Source organism: Aquarana catesbeiana, linkage group LG04, assembly GCF_042186555.1.
Source record: "Aquarana catesbeiana isolate 2022-GZ linkage group LG04, ASM4218655v1, whole genome shotgun sequence".
Classification (NCBI taxonomy): domain Eukaryota; kingdom Metazoa; phylum Chordata; class Amphibia; order Anura; family Ranidae; genus Aquarana; species Aquarana catesbeiana.
Genome location: NC_133327.1, coordinates 186,179,739 through 186,199,188, shown reverse-complemented (window position 1 = coordinate 186,199,188; position 19,450 = coordinate 186,179,739). Strand labels below are relative to the sequence as shown.

At 46.9% G+C, this 19,450-nt stretch overlaps 2 protein-coding genes across 3 annotated transcripts in view; one reads left to right on the top strand and one right to left on the bottom strand.

Annotated features, from left to right (window-relative positions):
- The window catches only part of MINDY4B (MINDY family member 4B), a 137,886-nt gene that overhangs the window by 2,400 nt on the left and 116,036 nt on the right, over window positions 1–19,450 (top strand). The window lies entirely within an intron of this gene.
- Window positions 8,889–12,576, bottom strand: LOC141139666 (integrase/recombinase xerD homolog). Its single transcript, XM_073625992.1, has 2 exons — window positions 12,447–12,576; window positions 8,889–9,893 (listed from the first exon to the last, which is right to left on the bottom strand). The coding sequence occupies exons 1-2, from the start codon at window positions 12,541–12,543 to the stop codon at window positions 8,914–8,916; spliced, it is 1,077 nt and encodes a 358-aa protein (XP_073482093.1). The 5' UTR covers window positions 12,544–12,576; the 3' UTR covers window positions 8,889–8,913.

Sequence of the window (19,450 nt, the reverse complement as noted above, 5' to 3'; positions counted from 1 at the left end):
GCCATCTCATAGGTGCCACCTCATCGGTGCTGCCTTATCAGTGCTCATCAGTGCAGCTTATCAGTACCCATCAGTGAAGGAGAAAACTTACTTATTTACAAAATTTTATATCAAAAATAAAGAAAAACATATTTTTTTCCAAAATTGTTGGTCTTTTTTTATTCGTCTAGCAAAAAAAAAAAAAAAAAAAAAAAAAAAGCAGCAGAGGTGATCAAATACCACCAAAAGAAAGCTCTATGATAAAAATTTAGTTTAGGTACAGTGTAGCATGACCGCACAATTTTCATTTAACCACTTCAATACAGGACATTTATACAACCTTCCTGCCCAGACCAATTTTTAGCTTTCAGCGTTCTCACACTTTGAATGACAATTACTCAGTCATGCTACACTGCACCCAAACAACATTTTTATAATTTCTTTCTCACAAACAGCTTTCTTTTGGTGGTATTTAATCACAGTTGGGTTTTTTATTTTTTGCAATATAAGCGAAAAAAGAGAAAATTTTGAAAAAAAAACACCTTTTTTTAGTTTCTATTGTAAAATTTTGCAAATAAGTCATTTTTCTTCATAAATTTGGGCCAAAATGTATACTGCTACATATATTTAGTAAAAAATAACCTAAATTAGTGTATATTATACACCTGATGTACTGAAGGTCTATCTCATTTCTTGAGACCCTAACAAGCGAGGAAAGTACAAATACCCCCTAAATGACCCCTTTTTGGAAAGCAGACATCCCAAGGTATTTAGTAAGAGGCATGGTGAGTTTTTTGAAGTTGTAATTGTTTCCCACAATTCTTGGGAAAATTAAAAAAAAAATTTTTTTGTTTTATTTTTATTTTTTTTACACAAAATTGTCATAATAACAAGTTATTTCTCTCACACAGCACATGCATACTTGCAATGACACCCAAAAATACTCCTCCTGAGTATAGCGATACCACATGTGTGAGACTTTTACACAGCCTGGCCACATACAGAGGTCCAACATCCAAGTAGCACCTCCAGGCCTTCTACAAGCATACATTGCACACCTCATTTGATGATATGGGCTAATAGTTTACAAGAATGTGATAGTGTCTGAAGCATTCTCTGATGCAAAGGCCAGATTGGGAGGGACATTGGGGACAATGGAAACTGGTGTCTTTCCTAACTCCTCTTTTGGTGCACACCTGACATTTTTTTTGGCGTCGTCTTCCGGATCCTGATGGTGGAATATGGTCAGGAAAATGGCGCTCATGTAGTCTGCTGACACAATCGGAGCAAATGCTTTCTGGGGGGGATACTTGTTGATATATCAGGGCAGCGGCAATGTCTTCAATAAACTTTAGGTTGGTGTTGGGTGTTTGTCGATTTTTGATAAAGGATGAAAGAATTATACATGGCCAAATGAAAAAAGTAAATTGCGACTTTTTTATACCTGAACAGGGATTTTCGTGTTGATAAATAGGGCTGTAACATTTGATCATTTAAATCCACCCCCCCCCCCATGAATTTACTGTACTCGTGGATACAGGAAGGCTTTTGAATGGGACCGCGTCTTCTGCGAAGTTCCACCGAGGTACCATCATGGATGGTGGACATGCTGTACACATCCTATCCTTCCACTTCACAGCCAACACTTCCTCGTTCCTCAAGCTTGTCGATTCCCCCCTTTGTTGCGTTGTGGTGACTAGATTCTGTGGGAAGCCCTTTCTGTTTTTCTTTGCTGTACCGCAGGCCAAAGTATTTTTCAGGTATAGGTGGCGGAAAAGGGGCAAACTGGTATAGTAATTGTCCATGTAAATGTGATACCCCTTTTGGAGGAGTGGGAATGCCAACTCCCAGACAATTTTTCCGCTTATTCCCACGTACGGTGGACACTCAGGGGGCTGGAGCTGGGAGTCTTTGCCTTCGTACACGTGGAATGAGTGCACATATCTGTGGAGCTTTCACAGAGCTTGTTGAGCTTCAACCCGTACCTTGCCCTCTTACTGGGGATATACTGCTTGATTCCCAGCCGGCCTGTGAAATGGATTAGTCCACAGAGATGTTCATGTCAAGGATATACATTTTGGCAAACCTCTTGGAGAAAAAAAATCGATTAGGGGGCAAATTTTATATAATTTATCTGAGTCTGGGTGATTTCGGGGGGGGGGGGGGGGGGGCCCTCTGAATGCCTTTCCCCTGTTGGGAAAAAAGATTGGTTTGGTTCACAATGCCTTGAACTAATTCGTCAGGGAAAAATAATTTAAAAAAAAACAATTTCGGAAAAACCTTCTGTGTTGATTTGCACACCTGGCTGTGCTGTAAAAGGGGGGATCGTGGCTGACCCTATGCTAGAAGGCAGCCACAATGGGTTTGCCAAGGCATCTGGAAGCTGGGTTTGGGCCCTAATTTTTTGGCATGCAATTCCCACACTTGTACTGGGCCTTTCCTCCTGGGGTCTAGCAGCGCTTGTACTGGGTCTCTCCTCCTGGGGTCTAGCGCCATTGGCACTGCTGGTAGCTGCCTGGTGTTCAGACTGTCTTCTTTTTGGACGGACTACTTCCTAATCTGATTCGGATCCTGATGTACTGCCTTCGATGGGCACATATTCCGAACCAGAATCGGAATCAGAACTGGGCAGTGAGAGCTCCCGTTGCTCTCATCGGTCAGAATCAGAATTTGATATGCCTCTTCTGGAGTGTATACCTTTCTGGACACAGTAGCTGTATGATGGGTGACACTGATGGGCTGAACGTCAGGGACTAATGGGCAGCACCTTGGTAGTAATTGGCTGCAGACAGGTACTCCTGATGGGATCACAGGACAGGTACTCAGACGGGATGGATAGATGACAGGTACTCTGACGGGATGGATGGATGGCGGGTACTCTGGTGGCGGGTACTCTGATGACAGGTAATCTGGTGACAGGTACTCAGATGGCGAGTACTCTGGTGACAGGCAATCCTGGTGACAGGTACTCCTGTGACAAGTACTCTTATGACAAGTACTGTGGTGACAGGGACTCCTATGACAAGTACTGTGGTGACAGGTACTCCTATGACAAGTACTGTGGTGACAGGTACTCCTATGACAGGTACTCTTTATTCGGGGGGGGGGGCAATCTGGACACTGTAGTACAAACTAATGTGTAACTCACTGTTAGCTGATCTCCTTCTCACACTGGATCAGTGTGTGAGGAGAAGAACTCCGCAACAGCCGTTACACTGGGGTTTGTGACTGGTATTGAAGTGGTTAAATGAGGCACGTGGCACACACCTTGGTAAAATGATCAATACATAATGGCATATTTATTATTTCACAGATATATTATATACACAGATATCATATGGCACATGCATACACACAGATATTTGATAATATATATATACCGATAACATATGGCATATTGCAATTCATATACAGTATATACACAGATATCGTCATAGCACATTGCGATATATAGTATTATGAGTTGATTGGTAATCCGTGTCATAAAAATCATTCATAATTGCAGAAATTACATAATAAGATCTAAATAAAAACGCATGTTTAGGATGTAGCTGCATCCAAAAAGCTCTACTTCCTAAGGATCAGATACAAGATGCGTATCTGCAAAAAACATAAAGTTACCAATATAGTCTGATAGTTAGCCCAAACAAAGGGGGACGTGAGAGAGGGAGGAAAAAAGATGTCCATCCCTGAATTACTTACAAGTCAGCTCCAGGTTCAACATGCGATACTGCAAACTGAGGGCTGCTGGGAGTCTCTGTTCCGGTAGCTGTGGCAGTACAAGCCTGTGGAAGCCCAAGGTGTAGACATACAAAAACGCAGGGGGATATAGGTCTCCATGTTATGACACAGATTACAAATCAGCTCATAATACTATATATCGCAATGTGCTATGATGATATCTGTGTGTATATATATATATATATATATATATATATATATAATACATATGCAATTATGTATTGATAATTTTACCAAGTTGTGTACCACGTGCCACTACAGTATGTCATGTGCTTCATCCAAAGTCCCAAAACCCCCCTTTACCCAAAGAGCTGAGTAAATTTACGGCACCAAGTAAATACTTGTACTATTAATAAAAATATGTTGTAATAATTGCAGGTATGCTGAACCTAACCTAGTTTGGGGCAACTGAATGGCCAATGAAAAGTCATTGTTATAAAATGTAACAAACATTCCTTTTTTATGACATCAAGATGTGTGGATGTCTTTTTTTTCAACTCCTGCATTAGGTCCAAAAATGCACTCAAACGCACTCATACAGTTTGTGTATGCTACAAAGGCCGCATACATCCATAAACATATTTATTAGGTATCATCAAAATATGATTTTTGTAAAGTTAAAGTATTTTTAAAAGCATTTTTTATTAAAATAACAAACATGTCATAGAAAAAGAAAAAATAGAAATTGGACTATAAAGTCCAGACATGAAGAATACACATCATATAAAAAATCTTTTATTGTATGGCATGGCAGGAGGGGGTGTGCGGGGGGTGCAGGGTGACACCGCTGCACCTACCATCCCCTCCTCTCGCGGCCGCGGGCTGTCTGTCTGTGCGATCACAAAGGCACAGCCGAGCAGGGTGAATGTGTAAACAGGGGGAGGGGATCTTCTGAGCATGTGCCGCTGCGCTAATCTGAGGTACTGTATGGGGGGGGGGTCTGCACACTGCACTGAATGGGGGCTACACTGAAGGGGGTCTGCACTGAAGGGGGGTCTGCACTGAGTGGGGGTTTGCACTGAGTGGGGGGCTACACTGAAGGGGGGTCTGCACTGAGTGGGGGGTCTGCATTGAGTGGGGGGTTACACTGAGTGGGGGGGCTACACTGAAGGGGGTTTGCACTGAGCGAGGGGCTACGCTGAAGGAGGCGTCTGCACTGAAGGTGGGTCTGCACTGAACGGGGGGATACACTTAAGGGGGGGTCTGCACTGAACGGGGGCGTCTGCACTGAAGGGGGGTCTGCACTGAAGGGGGGTCTGCACTGAGCGAGGGGCTACACTGAAGGAGACGAGGAGGTGTCTGCACTGAAGGGGGTCTGCACTGAATGGGGGGCTACACTGAACGGGGGCGTCTGCACTGAATGGGGGCTACACTGAAGGGGGGTCAGTACTGAAGAGGGGGTCTGTGTAACATGCAGGGGATCCAGAGCTGCAGGGTGCTGTGTAATATAAAGGGGTCCAGAGATGCAGGGTGTTGTGTAATGTAAAGGGATCCAGAGGCGCAGGGGGCTGTGTAATGTTAAGGGGTCTAGAGATGCAGGGTGTTGTGTAATGTAAAGGGATCCAGAGATGCAGGGGGCTGTGTAATGTAAAGGGGTCCAGAGATGCAGGCTGATGTGTAATGTAAAGTGGTGCAAGGGCTGTGTAATGTAAAGGGATCTAGAGATGCAGGGGGCTGTGTAATGTAAAGGGGTCCAGAGATGCAGGCTCATGTGTAATGTAAAGTGGCGCAAGGGGCTGTGTAATGTAAAGGGGTCCAGAGGCGCAGGGGGCTGTGTAATTTAAAGGCATCCAGAGGCGCAGGGGGCTGTGTAATTTAAAGGGATCCAGAGGCGCAGGGGGCTGTGTAATGTTAAGGAATCCAGAGATGCAGGGGGCTGTGTAATATAAAGTGGTGCAAGGGCTGTGTAATGTAAAGGGATCCAGAGATGCAGGGGGCTGTGTAATGTAAAGGGATCCAGAGATGCAGGGGGCTGTGTAATGTAAAGGGGTCCAGAGATGCAGGCTCATGTGTAATGTAAAGTGGTGCAAGGGGCTGTGTAATGTAAAGGGGCCCAGAGGCGCAGGGGGCTGTGTAATGTAAAGGGGCCCAGAGGCGCAGGGGGCTGTGTAATGTAAAGGGGCCCAGAGGCGCAGGGGGCTGTGTAATGTAAAGGGGCCCAGAGGCGCAGGGGGCTGTGTAATGTAAAGGGGCCCAGAGGCGCAGGGGGCTGTGTAATGTAAAGGGGCCCAGAGGCGCAGGGGGCTGTGTAATGTAAAGGGGCCCAGAGGCGCAGGGGGCTGTGTAATGTAAAGGGGCCCAGAGGCGCAGGGGGCTGTGTAATGTAAAGGGGCCAAGGGGTGCAGGGGGCTGTGTAATGTAAAGGGGCCCAGAGGAGCAGGGGGCTGTGTAATGTAAAGGGGTCAAGGGGTGCAGGGAGCTGTGTAATGTAAAGGGGTCAGTGTGGGGGATCACTGCACTCCAGGTTAGCAGGACTAGGGTGGATGGGGAGGGGGTCCAATGTAAGTTCACCTTACAATTTAACCATTTGCCGATTCGCCGCAGTACATATACTGCGACGAGGCTGAAGCTACAGTATTGTAGTGCTGTATTGTTTTAAGTGTTTTCTGGTTTTAAAAGGACACTGACTCTTTATACCTGGGGGGGCGCAGTTTGCCATCTTTGTCCTGGGCACCAGATGGCCTTGTCCCAGCACTGCATGTCAAGAACCCACATTAGTTGAGCCTTAAGATCAGAAGCGGTGTGCCCCAAACAAAAGGATGGGAATAGTGGATGATATCCAGAAATGGCAGGATTAGGACCAGTATATACCCTATGTATATCAAAAAATTATTAATTAAGAAGTTACTTCAAAATAACACTCCAAATGTGAGTGAAATGAGAAGGAAATCCTATTCATTATAATGATTACCAGAAAATACTCACTATGGACTTATAAGCTATGCTGTCAAAGCAGAAGTCAGCAATCTATTGTTTTCTTAAAAGCAATACAGCAATTATCGTTAAGACATCAAAGGCACCTATATAACAATAAATCCTTTTCAATGCAATGCCAAAAATACCAAATACACACAAAAACATATATCAACAGATATAGCCACAAAATACCTGTATATAGCTTGTCAAAGAGCCCATAAATGGCCCCAATGTTAGAGAGTAAAAGCTACTAGTCATGTCCCAAAAATTCAGGAGCTAGGATATCACTGCTAGGCTCAGCAATGGCATGCAATGCCAAGCTGCTGCTAATAAAGCAAACAGAATATTGGCATGCATTAACCACTTGAGCCCCGGACCATGACTATTGGATAACAGATGTCTATTAAACATTACCCAACCATTATACTCCTATTCCCAATAATGAGACCACACCAGCTTCTGGAGTATAAAACAAAGGCCGTAGCAGCCTACTTTATTAACTTAACATAAAATTATATTATCAAAAATATAAAACTTCCGTCATCAAGAAAAACAAACATCTGTTATGCAACCTGGATCAAAAAGAACGTTGGTCTGAGCAATAGCTTTAGCAAATCCATCTGATGGCCATAACAACCATAGCACTGCAGCCCTAAACCAAAAATCTCCAATAGGCCTCAAGCCGACAAGCTGGCTCAGAGACTGCCGTGACTGCAGTGCCCCATATCACTTCCCGGCTAACCGGGAACCAAAAAACCTCCGGACCCATATCAACGTTGGATCCCCACTCTTACTTTTTAGCCATCTTCCTTCCCTTGCCCAGACCAACGCCCGCCACTGCCACGACAATCTCTCTTCTTTCACCTGTTGACAAAAGAAAAACCACAAACCCAACGACAATAACATATCATATTACTAGGGAGGGTGGGCGGGAACTTTCCACGATCTTCTGCTATCCCTCCCAGAGCGGGAAGCCCTTTTAAATGTCCCCTCCCCTAATTCTCCCTCCCCCTCGGCTCCACCATAATCCTCAAACATTAACCCTTACCCTGTTCCCACTGTCATGTTCGCCCTTTGCCTACAGCATTGCATGCTGTTGCTCCGGGCTTTTCTTGACTATTGGATAACAGATGTCTATTAAACATTACCCAACCATTATACTCCTATTCCCAATAATGAGACCACACCAGCTTCTGGAGTATAAAACAAAGGCCGTAGCAGCCTACTTTATTAACTTAACATAAAATTATATTATCAAAAATATAAAACTTCCGTCATCAAGAAAAACAAACATCTGTTATGCAACCTGGATCAAAAAGAACGTTGGTCTGAGCAATAGCTTTAGCAAATCCATCTGATGGCCATAACAACCATAGCACTGCAGCCCTAAACCAAAAATCTCCAATAGGCCTCAAGCCGACAAGCTGGCTCAGAGACTGCCGTGACTGCAGTGCCCCATATCACTTCCCGGCTAACCGGGAACCAAAAAACCTCCGGACCCATATCAACGTTGGATCCCCACTCTTACTTTTTAGCCATCTTCCTTCCCTTGCCCAGACCAACGCCCGCCAAAGCATCCCAATAGTAATACCTTACTCTTGGGTGCTCCTCCACACCCGAATAGCTCGCTGTATACCGTCTTGTATGCCCAAAGCCCACAAATCCGTCCCCACCTCATTAAGATGTACCCCATCTCGTCTTAAGTACCTCCATGTCTCGAATTCCAGTTCCATATGCCTGATTGCCAACCCTCCACAACTAACCACAAAATTACTCACTTCCCTATTAATCTTCTTCCTAGCTCTATTCACCCCCTCCACTGACCTGGCCATTCTCCAACACATGCGTGCAACCATGTCCGACCAGACAATGATCATTTTTGGAAATTCCTTCCCTAAGCGCCAGACGTCAAATTTAATGTCTCGCGTAATGTCTATCATTGAGCGAATACCAAGATCATTGCCGCCCACATGTATTACCAGCACATCCGGAGGGCCCTCCCTGTTTGCATAACGTTGTACCTCCTGAACCAACCTGCCCCACAACATCCCCGGTATACCAAACCATTTTAAGTACACTTCCCGTCTATCAAAACCTAACTGCCTACCCTCAGGTCGGGCGTCTCCCCTCCGAGCCCCCCAACACACATAAGAATGGCCCATAATCCAGACCACTCATGGAGCTGCACCTGAAATTAAAAGAAAACAAACCATTCTCAACATTGACCAGTTAACTACTGTCCCACCGGCCATAAAACCACAAAAACAACCTAACTCCTTACAATCTTACCGCTAGTTGAGGTCGCACATAAGATTGAAATCTGTTAGACTCCCACCGCCCAATCCGTTTTATTGTTTCCACCTCCATACCCAATCTGGCCGCCTCTGTTGCGGCACCTATCCGGAATGAATGTGATGAAAATTCCCGCTCCTCAAGTCCCAGCCCAAGCAAACATTTTCTAAAAACAGCAATAAACTGAAAACGCGATAACATATCTCCATTTGCATGTATCAATAAAGGGCCCTGACAGTCCGGCCTCACTTTCAAAAATTCCCGTACTGCACCCACTGGGCACTGAGGGGATCCCAGGATGGAATAAACTCGCACCATCCTGCCTCTCCCCTCCTGATCTGTCTTTGACTTCCGTAGGAATATCGATACCCCGTCCTCCTCAAGTGTAACCTCTTTACAACCAACTCCTCCTTGCACTGTTTTTGAAGGGCTAACCAACTCCCCTATCCTGAATGCCCCAAAAAATGCTAATACAAAAGCTACCTTAAACAAGCTAACTTCGTAATCAGACGAACAGACCCCCCTCAATTGTTCCACAATACCCCCCAGTATCTCGAAAGTTACTGGTCTCCTTGAATCGCGCTGAACCGCCGCCCTCCGATAACCTTTCAACGCCTGTCTCACCCAAAAGTCCTTGGTGAAGTCGGGCTGCCCTTGTAGCTTAAAAAGGAAAGCTAAACCAGCTAGCTGTATGCTGATCACAGATACCGACGCACCCTCGTTAAATTTTCTTGCCAGATAATACAGTAATAGCGAACGCACTCCTTGCCCTACAAGTTCCTCCCTCAACGCTCGCCCAAAGGACATCCATTCCTGCCAAACCCTATTGTATGCTGCCCAAGTAGCCCCACTTACCGACCGCTTAATCCATCCCTCGACGACTCCAGTGCAATCTCCCACAGCCAGTCTGGACAAGGCACCCCCTGTTGCTCCGCTTCCGGCGCCAACTCTCTGAACCTGTCCCACTGGAAGCGAGACAACGCATCAGCAATTACGTTTTCCACCCCCGGTAAGTGAACAGCATGAATGAAGACATTCAGTTGTAAGCATCTTAACACTAAGTGTTGCAGCAACCTAATCACCGGCGGAGATGACGCCGTGACCCTGTTTATCACTTGCACCACCCCCATGTTGTCCCCATGAAAACGCACTTTCAGATCCCTGAACGATGCGCCCCATAACTCAACTGCCAGTACCCCTGGAAACAGTTCCAGCAATACCAGGTTCTTCGTGAAACCCTCTTGTACCCACGATTGAGGCCATGGACCTGCGCTCCATCGCCCTTGAAAGAACGCCCCAAAACCTGTTGATCCAGCGGCATCAGTGAATAGTTCCAAGTCAAAATTGCTGACTGGACCCGACATCCACATAGCCCTACCGTTAAAGGATTCCAGAAAGGTATTCCAGACCCTGAGATCTTCCCTATGTGTTTTAACTAAACGAACAAAATGAGTTGGGGATTTGATCCCACTCGTGCTGGCCGCCAGCCGGCGACTAAACACTCTCCCCATCGGTAATATGCGACAAGCAAAATTCAGCTTGCCCAAAACCGATTGTAACCGTCTCAGTTGTACCTTTTTCAGACCTATCAAACCTGCCACTTCCTTCCGCAAATCTTCCAATTTCTCCTCAGGCAATCTGCATTCCATCGCATCCGAATCTAATACAATACCTAAGAACGTGATGACCGAGCAGGGTCCCTCCGTCTTATCGGCTGCTAATGGAATGCCAAATTTTTCTGCTATGTGCTGTAGTGACGCTAGTAGCACTGCACAGACTCTAGAATCCGCCGGGCCAATGCATAAAAAATCATCCAAGTAGTGAATTAGCGAATTCACTCCGGATACATCCCTTACTACCCACTCTACAAAGGAGCTGAATTGTTCGAACAGCGCACACGATACCGAACAACCCATCGGTAGGCATTGATCAACGTAAAATCCCCCATTCCAATGACACCCCAGTAACCGAAAGCTCTCGGGGTGCACTGGCAGGAGTCGAAAAGCTGATTCCACGTCTGCCTTTGCCATCAACGCCCCTTTTCCGTAGTGGCGCACCCACCTCACCGCAGCGTCAAACGACGTATACGTCACTGAGCACGCTTCTTGGTCAATGGCATCATTCACGGATCCCCCTTTTGGGAAGGATAAGTGGTGAATGAGCCTAAACTTATTGGGCTCTTTTTTGGGCACCACCCCTAGAGGTGATACCACCAAATCCGCCACTGGCGCCACTGGAAAAGGTCCGCTCATTCTACCCAATGCAACCTCCTTCTGTAGTTTTTCCAAAACCACTTCCGGATGTTGCAAGGCTGACTTTAAATTTTTGGGTACTGGGGGGACAGCTGCTATATTGCATGGAATCCTAAATCCTACCGTAAAACCTTCTTCTAATAGCCGTGCAGCTTGCCTGTCAGGGTACTTACCGAGAAACGGTCGCATCCTTTCCACCATCACCGGAGTCCTCCCTTTTGTTCCCAGCTTCTCCCTGACGACCTTTTCCTTGCCTAAAACACCTGGATGACGGATGTGTTCCCCCGCAGCCGGAGCATTCGTGTTTAAACTTACATGATCCTCCGAACCTGCAAACCCCGGAATTGTACTGCCAACAGACCCCTTTTTTGTTTCCAGCCGCATGTCCCTGGGTTGACGGTCCACCGGCTCCCCCCTGAAAAAACGGATTCGGTGCCCTCGCCGTCGTCATCAAACGCATCCACAGACTGATGTCCTTGTGGTCCCAACGTAGCTCCGGGCGCACTGCTCTCCGCTGCCTGAACTGTTCGTCGTACCTCAACCATGCCGTACCCCCATATACTCTATACGCTTCCCCGATTGCGTCCTGATAGCAGAAAAGCGCCGAACAATGTTCCGGCTGTTTTTCCCCTATCACACTAGCCATGATTGCAAACGCTTGCAACCAATTCGTAAATGTCCGAGGTATCAGCCTATACCTCCTCTTTTCCTCGTCTTCCTTTTTGGAATCATCCGGCTTGACTCTATCGAGGTTGAATTTTTCCAAGGGCAGTAATGAAAATATTTCAACATACTCACCCTTCCATAATTTTTCCCGAACCTCCTGTTTCAGGTGAGCCCCCAACGGTCCTTCGTAGCATACGTACACCTCGCAGCGGGCTGCGTCCGCCAACCTAACAATATCTTTTCTCGCCGCAGCCTCCCCTGACTGCGCCGACTTGTCCTTCCCCTGCGCTGCTACGCTCGCCACGGCCTCCTGCGCCGGCACCGCGACATCGGCTGCAACTGTAGGTATGGCCCCCCGCCCTGCGTTATCTAATTCCTTTTCCGTCTGCGGTACCCATGCAGCTATTGGCCCCCCCGCCGGCTTCTCTGCTGCCTCCAGCCTCTGCACAAGCTCCTTAATTCCTGTCAAAAAACCCAAAAATCCCGGAGCACCTCCCCCCTTGTCAGTTCCTACCCTACTTTCCACCGAACTTCCAACCCCAGCTCCTGACACTGTTGCATTATTTAAACTAGCATTTGCAGTATCATGTGTTAACTCACCGGGCTGCATAGGTGTCGCCCCATCAGCCGACCGTCTGCTTTCTCCTGGCCCCATCCTCCTGTGCAGCTGGGCCGTCTCCTCTTCCGATCCGGACATCTCTTCTCCCTCGCTCCGACCCGCGTCTTCTTCCGCATCAGATACTAGCCCGCCCGGGACGTTGACCGCGGCTGCCGCACTACCCGCCATCCTGTCCTTCCTCCGCGCAGCGAATCCGCCCGTTGACTTCCGGACAGCCTTCCCAGGACCGGTGTGGGCTACCGCAGTCCTGCCGGCCTCCGCTCTGGTTGGTGGTAATCCAGTCCTGTTCCTCCCTCTATCCTGCCTGTCCCCTGCCGAAGTGCTGGAAGGCCCAGGGACAACTGCAGGCGTTGCATTGGCAGCGATGGCGGAGCTCACCGCCGTCTTCCTGGGGGCGGGGCTTGCGCTCCCCGCGCGTCTGCCACTATTGGGCCTATCTCCTGTCCGTCCTCCTGCTGGGATCCTCTCCTGTCCTGTCGGGGCCGCCCGCCCGCTGACCCGCTCTCTTCCCGCCGATCGTTTCGCTGGTGGGCCCCCCTGTACATTTGGCACCATGTTACCCGGGTGCCGCTGTGAATTAGTAACGCGGTCCGGTGAGAACCGCTCAGGCGGTCGGGAGCGGCGCGCTCTGTGACTGCCTCTCTCTCCCTCACTAGCTGGCGCGCTGGGAGCCCGGATCGCTGCTGAGATGGTCTCCTGCAGCCATTCTGCCCCCCGCACCGCCGCTTCTTCCCTTAACTGGGACATGAGCCCTTCTAAGTCAGACATGGTGTGGCACTGACCTGCTCCCTGAACTTTCCACGATCTTCTGCTATCCCTCCCAGAGCGGGAAGCCCTTTTAAATGTCCCCTCCCCTAATTCTCCCTCCCCCTCGGCTCCACCATAATCCTCAAACATTAACCCTTACCCTGTTCCCACTGTCATGTTCGCCCTTTGCCTACAGCATTGCATGCTGTTGCTCCGGGCTTTTCTTTATGCTGCCTAAGGACCAGAGGTCTTTTTCCAATTTGGCACTGCGTCGCTTTAACTGCTAATTGCGCGGTCATGCAATGCTGTACCCAAACGAAATTTGCGTCCTTTTCTTCCCACAAATAGAGCTTTCTTTTGATGGTATTTGATCACCTCTGCGGTTTTTATTTTTTGCGCTATAAACGGAAAAAGACCGAAAATTTTGAAAAAAAATGATATTTTCTACTTTTTGTTATAAAAAAAATCAAATAAACTAAATTTTAGTCATACATTTAGGCCAAAATGTATTCGGCCACATGTCTTTGGTAAAAAAAATGTCAATAAGCATATATTTATTGGTTTACGCAAAAGTTATAGCGTCTACAAACTAGGGTACATTTTCTGTAATTTACACAGCTTTTAGTTTATGACTGCCTATGTCATTTCTTGAGGTGCTAAAATGGCAGGGCAGTACAAAACCCCCCCAAGTGACCCCATTTTGGAAAGTAGACACCCCAAGGAAATTGCTGAGAGGCATGTTGAACCCATTGAATATTTATTTTTTTTGTCCCAAGTGATTGAATAATGACAAAAAAAAAAAAAAATATTTACAAAAAGTTGTCACTAAATGATATATTGCTCACACAGGCCATGGGCCTATGTGGAATTGCACCCCAAAATACATTCAGCTGCTTCTCCTGAGTATGGGGATACCACATGTGTGGGACTTTTTGGGAGCCTAGCCGTGTACGGGGCCCCTAAATCCAAGCACCGCCTTCAGGATTTCTAAGGGTGTAAATTTTTGATTTTACTCCTCACTACCTATCACAGTTTCGGAGGCCATGGAATGCCCAGGTGGCACAAAACCCCCCAAAATGACCCCATTTTGGAAAGTAGACACCCCAAGCTATTTGCTGAGAGGCATATTGAGTCCATGGAATATTTTATATTTTGACACAAGTTGTGGGAAAGTGACACTTTTTTTTTTGCATAAAGTTGTCACTAAATGATATATTGCTCACACAGGCCATGGGCATATGTGGAATTGCACCCCAAAATACATTTAGCTGCTTCTCCTGAGTATGGGGATACCACATGTGTGGGACTTTTTAGGAGCCTAGCCGCGTACGGGGCCCCGAAATCCAATCACCGCCTTCAGGATTTCTAAGGGTGAAAATTGTTGATTTCACTCTTCACTGCCTATCACAGTTTCGGAGGCCATGGAATGCCCAGGTGGCACAAACCCCCCCCAAATGACCCCATTTTGGAAAGTAGATACCCCAAGCTATTTGCTGAGAGGCATGGTGAGTATTTTGCAGCTCTCATTTGTTTTTGAAAATGAAGAAAGACAAGAAAAAACATTTTTTTTTTTCTTTTTTCAATTTTCAAAACTTTGTGACAAAAAGTGAGGTCTGCAAAATACTCACTATACCTCTCAGCTTGGGGTGTCTACTTTCCAAAATGGGGTCATTTGGGGGGGTTTTGTGCCACCTGGGCTTTCCATGGCCTCCGAAACTGTGATAGGCAGTGAAGAGTGAAATCAAAAATTCACGCCCTTAGAAAGCCTGAAGGCGGTGCTTGGTTTTCGGGGTCCCGTACGTGGCTAGGCTCCCAAAAAGTCTCACACATGTGGTATCCCTGTACTCAGGAGAAGCAGCAGAATGTATTTTGGGGTGTAATTTCACATATTTCCATGGCATGTTTGAGCAATATATCATTTAGTGACAACTTTGTGCAAAAAAAAAAAAAAAATGTGTCTCTTTCCCACAACTTGTGTCGCAATATAAAATATTCCATGGACTCGACATGCCTCTCAGCAAATAGCTTGGGGTGTCTACTTTCCAAAATGGGGTCATTTGGGGGGGTTTTGAACTGTCCTGGCATTTTATGCACAACATTTAGAAGCTTATGTCACACATCACCCACTCTTCTAACCACTTGAAGACAAAGCCCTTTCTGACACTTATTGTTTACATGAAAAAGTTTTTTTTTTTTTGCAAAAAAATTACTTTGAACCCCCAAACATTATATATTTTTTTAAAGCAAATGCCCTACAGATTAAAATGGTGGGTGTTTCATTTTTTTTTTTCACACAGTATTTGTGCAGCGATTTTTCAAACGCATTTTTTGGGGAAAAAACACACTTTTTTAAATTTTAATGCACTAAAACACACTATATTGCCCAAATGTTTGATGAAATAAAAAAAATGATCTTAGGCCGAGTACATGGATACCAAACATGACATGCTTTAAAATTGCGCACAAACGTGCAGTGGCAACAAAATAAATACATTTTTAAAAGCCTTTAAAAGCCTTTACAGGTTACCACTTTAGATCTACAGAGGAGGTCTACTGCAAAAATTACTGCCCTCGATCTGACCTTCGCGGTGATACCTCACATGCATGGTGCAATTGCTGTTTACGTTTGACGACAGACCGCCGATTGCGTTCGCCTTAGCGCGAGAGCAGGGGGCGACAGGGGTGCTTTTTTTTTTTTTTTTTTTTCTTTATTATTTTTCTGCTTTTTTTATCTTATTTTTAAACTGTTCCTTTCATATTTTTTTTTTAATCATTTTTATTGTTATCTCGGGGAATGTAAATATCCCCTATGATAGCAATAGGTAGTGACAGGTACTCTTTTTTGAAAAAATTGGGGTCTATTAGACCCTAGATCTCTCCTCTGCCCTCAAAGCATCTGACCACACCAAGATCGGTGTGATAAAATGCTTCCCCAATTTCCCAATGGCGCTATTTACATCCGGCGAAATCTAAGTCATAAAATGCTCGTAGCTTCCGGTTTCTTAGGCCATAGAGATGTTTGGAGCCACTCTGGTCTCTGATCAGCTCTATGGTCAGCTGGCTGAATCACCGGCTGCATTCTCAGGTTCCCTGTTGAGACAGGAGAGCCAGAGAAAAACACGGAAGACGGTGGGGGGGGGGGGCATTCCCTCCCACAGCTTGTAAAAGCAGTCTAGAGGCTAATTAGCCGCTAGGATTGCTTTTACATGAAAGCCGACCGCTGGCTGAAAAGAATGATACCGAGATGATACCTAAATCTGCAGGCATCATTCTGGTATAACCACTCAAAGTCGTGAATGGCGTACCTGAAGACAAAAAAATGGTTAACAATAAAGCACAGTAAACGGTAAAGTATAAAAAATTGCATACCTGAAAAAGCAAACATGATAAAACATAATAACAATAAAACATTGCAGAATAGAATACAGTAAAAAAGAGCAGAACAATAGAGAGAGAATAGAGAGAGAGAGAACAATAAAACGACAACTATTTTTTTTTATTTTATATATATATTTTTTTTTTTGACACTTTTTTTGTAACTAACTTTTATAACGGTAACCGGTTCCAGGTTCGGGTCTCTCAAAATGTGATGGCATCTTGGGAGACCCTGTGAAAGTGTGCCTAGTCTGTGCAATGCTGTACCCTACGCTAATACTCAACTAGTGAATGGTAGCGTTCAAAACATTCACCAATGCAAAGACCAGGATCGTCAGGACAGGAGGGACAATAATAGCGGGTGTCACGCCTATATCCGCGCTTCCTGCAGACACAACATCTTTTTTGGGGGTTCGTTGGGTAGGGGTACTCGGGAGGACATAAAGAAAATGCCTCTCATGCAGCCGACTGCATTTGGTTGGGGATGTGAATGGGGGAAGTACGGGCGCTGCAGAAGCGGTGGGTTCCCAATTAGGATTGGCGAATGCAGCAGGAAGGGCACTATGGGCACGACGGGCCTGTGTTTGTCTTTTTGGTGGTAGCGGGACACTACTTGTGCTTGCCACCTCACCAGCTTGAACTGCACTTATGGGACTGGCCACGTCACCAAGTGTTGCTGCAGCGCTGGTTTGACTATGACCGTGGTGTACTAGGCCGCTGGTGCTTGCCAGTTCACCAAAACGCTACCAAAAAAACTGTTAGCGATCGCAGGGATCAAGGCCTGACTCTGCGAACGCTGCAGTTATGCGTTTAGTGTTTTGTAAGTGTCAGTGATCGATCGATACTGCACTTAGGTGGGCTGGGCTGGGCGGAGGGGCAAAACGCAGGTGCTAGCAGGTATCTGGGCTGATCCCGCTAACACTGCGTTTTTGGGAACCCTAAACTGCTGGGGACGCCAGTATAGATCTGATCGGATCAGATATTGATCCGTTCAGATACTATACCACTAAGGGAGGTGTATGCTGCGTGCGTGGGTGTTAGCGGTACTGGCGCTAACCTGACGCTGCCTGGGGCTGGTGCTTGCCAGTTCACCAAAACGCTACCAAAAAAACTGTTAGCGATCGCAGGGATCAGGCCTGACTCTGCGAACGCTGCAGTTATGCGTTTAGTGTTTTGTAAGGGACAGTGATCGATCGATACTGCACTTGGGTGGGCCGGGCCGGGCGGAGGGGCAAAACGCAGGTGCTAGCAGGTATCTGGGCTGATCCTGCTAACACTGCGTTTTTGGGAACCCTAAACTGCTGGGGACGCTAGTATAGATCTGATCGGATCAGATATTGATCCGATCAGATACTATACCACTAAGGGAGGTGTACGGTGCGTGCGTGGGTGTTAGCGCTACTGGCGCTAACCTGACGCTGCCTGGTGCTTGCTTGCCAGTTCACCAAAATGCTACCAAAAAAACTGTTAGCGATCGCAGGGATCAGGCCTGACTCTGCGAACGCTGCAGTTATGCGTTTAGTGTTTTGTAAGTGACAGCGATCGATCGATACTGCACTTGGGTGGGCCGGGCGGAGGGGCAAAACGCAGGTGCTAGCGGGTATCTGGGCTGATCCCGCTAACACTGCGTTTTTGGGAACCCTAAACTGCTGGGGACGCTAGTATAGATCTGATCGGATCAGATATTGATCCGTACAGATACTATACCACTAAGGGAGGCGTATGCTGCGTGCGTGGGTGTTAGCGGTACTGGCGCTAATCTGACGCTGCCTGGGGCGACGCATATCACCGCCGGGCGATCAGGGGGCTAAACCTTTATTCGGTAATAAACGGCGGGTGCCCTGACACTATAAAAAATAAACGAACTAACCAGCGTCAACCGTAACGTTTATACGGTGATCAGTGGTGAAAGGGTTAACTAGGGGGCAATCAAGGGGTTAAAACATTTATTAGATAGTATATGGGGGTCCCTGACGCTATAAAACGCTGACGGCGAACCTAAATATTTACGTCCCTAACTAGCGTCACCAGCGACACTAATACAGCGATCAGAAAAATGATCGCTTAGTGACACTGGTGACAGGGGGTGATCAAGGGGTTAAAACTTTATTAGGGGGGGTTAGGGGGGTATCCTAGACCTAAAGGGGGGTAATACTAACTGTCCCAACACTGTAACTGTCACAAACTGACACTATGCAGTAATCAGAAAAAAAAAAAAAAAAAAAAAAAAAACCTGCTGGTGTCAGTTTGTGACAGGGGGGGGGGGTGATTGGGGGGGGGATCGGGGGGCGATCGGGGGGGGGGATCGGGGTGTTTTGTATGCCTGGCATGTTCTACTGTGTGTGTAGTGTGTTGTGCACTTACATTGATGTCTTCTCCCCTCGGCGCTGGAACGGAAACTACCGAGCCGAGGGGAGATGACATCATTTCCTTTGCTGCTGTTTAGCATACAGCAGCAAAGGAATGTTCCCATTGGCCGGCGGCGATCGCGAGGGGGGAGCCACGAACGGATGGCCTCCCCCTCATCTCGGATCGCCGGGGAACAGAACGGGACCGCCTCGGGCACCGGGGGGGGGTCCGATCGGACCCCCCACCCGCGGAAGGCAAATCACGTACATGTACGTGATTTTGCCTGCCCGTGCCGCTTTGCCGACGTAAATCGGCGTTAGGCGGTCCTTAAGTGGTTAAAAGGGGGATCAACGCAAGTGATAAAACGATAATTCTCCCACTCTACAAGGCTCTGGTCCGGCCGCACCTAGAGTATGCTGTCCAGTTCTGGGCACCAGTCCTCAGGAAGGATGTACTGGAAATGGAGCGAGTACAAAGAAGGGCAACAAAGCTAATAAAGGGTCTGGAGGATATT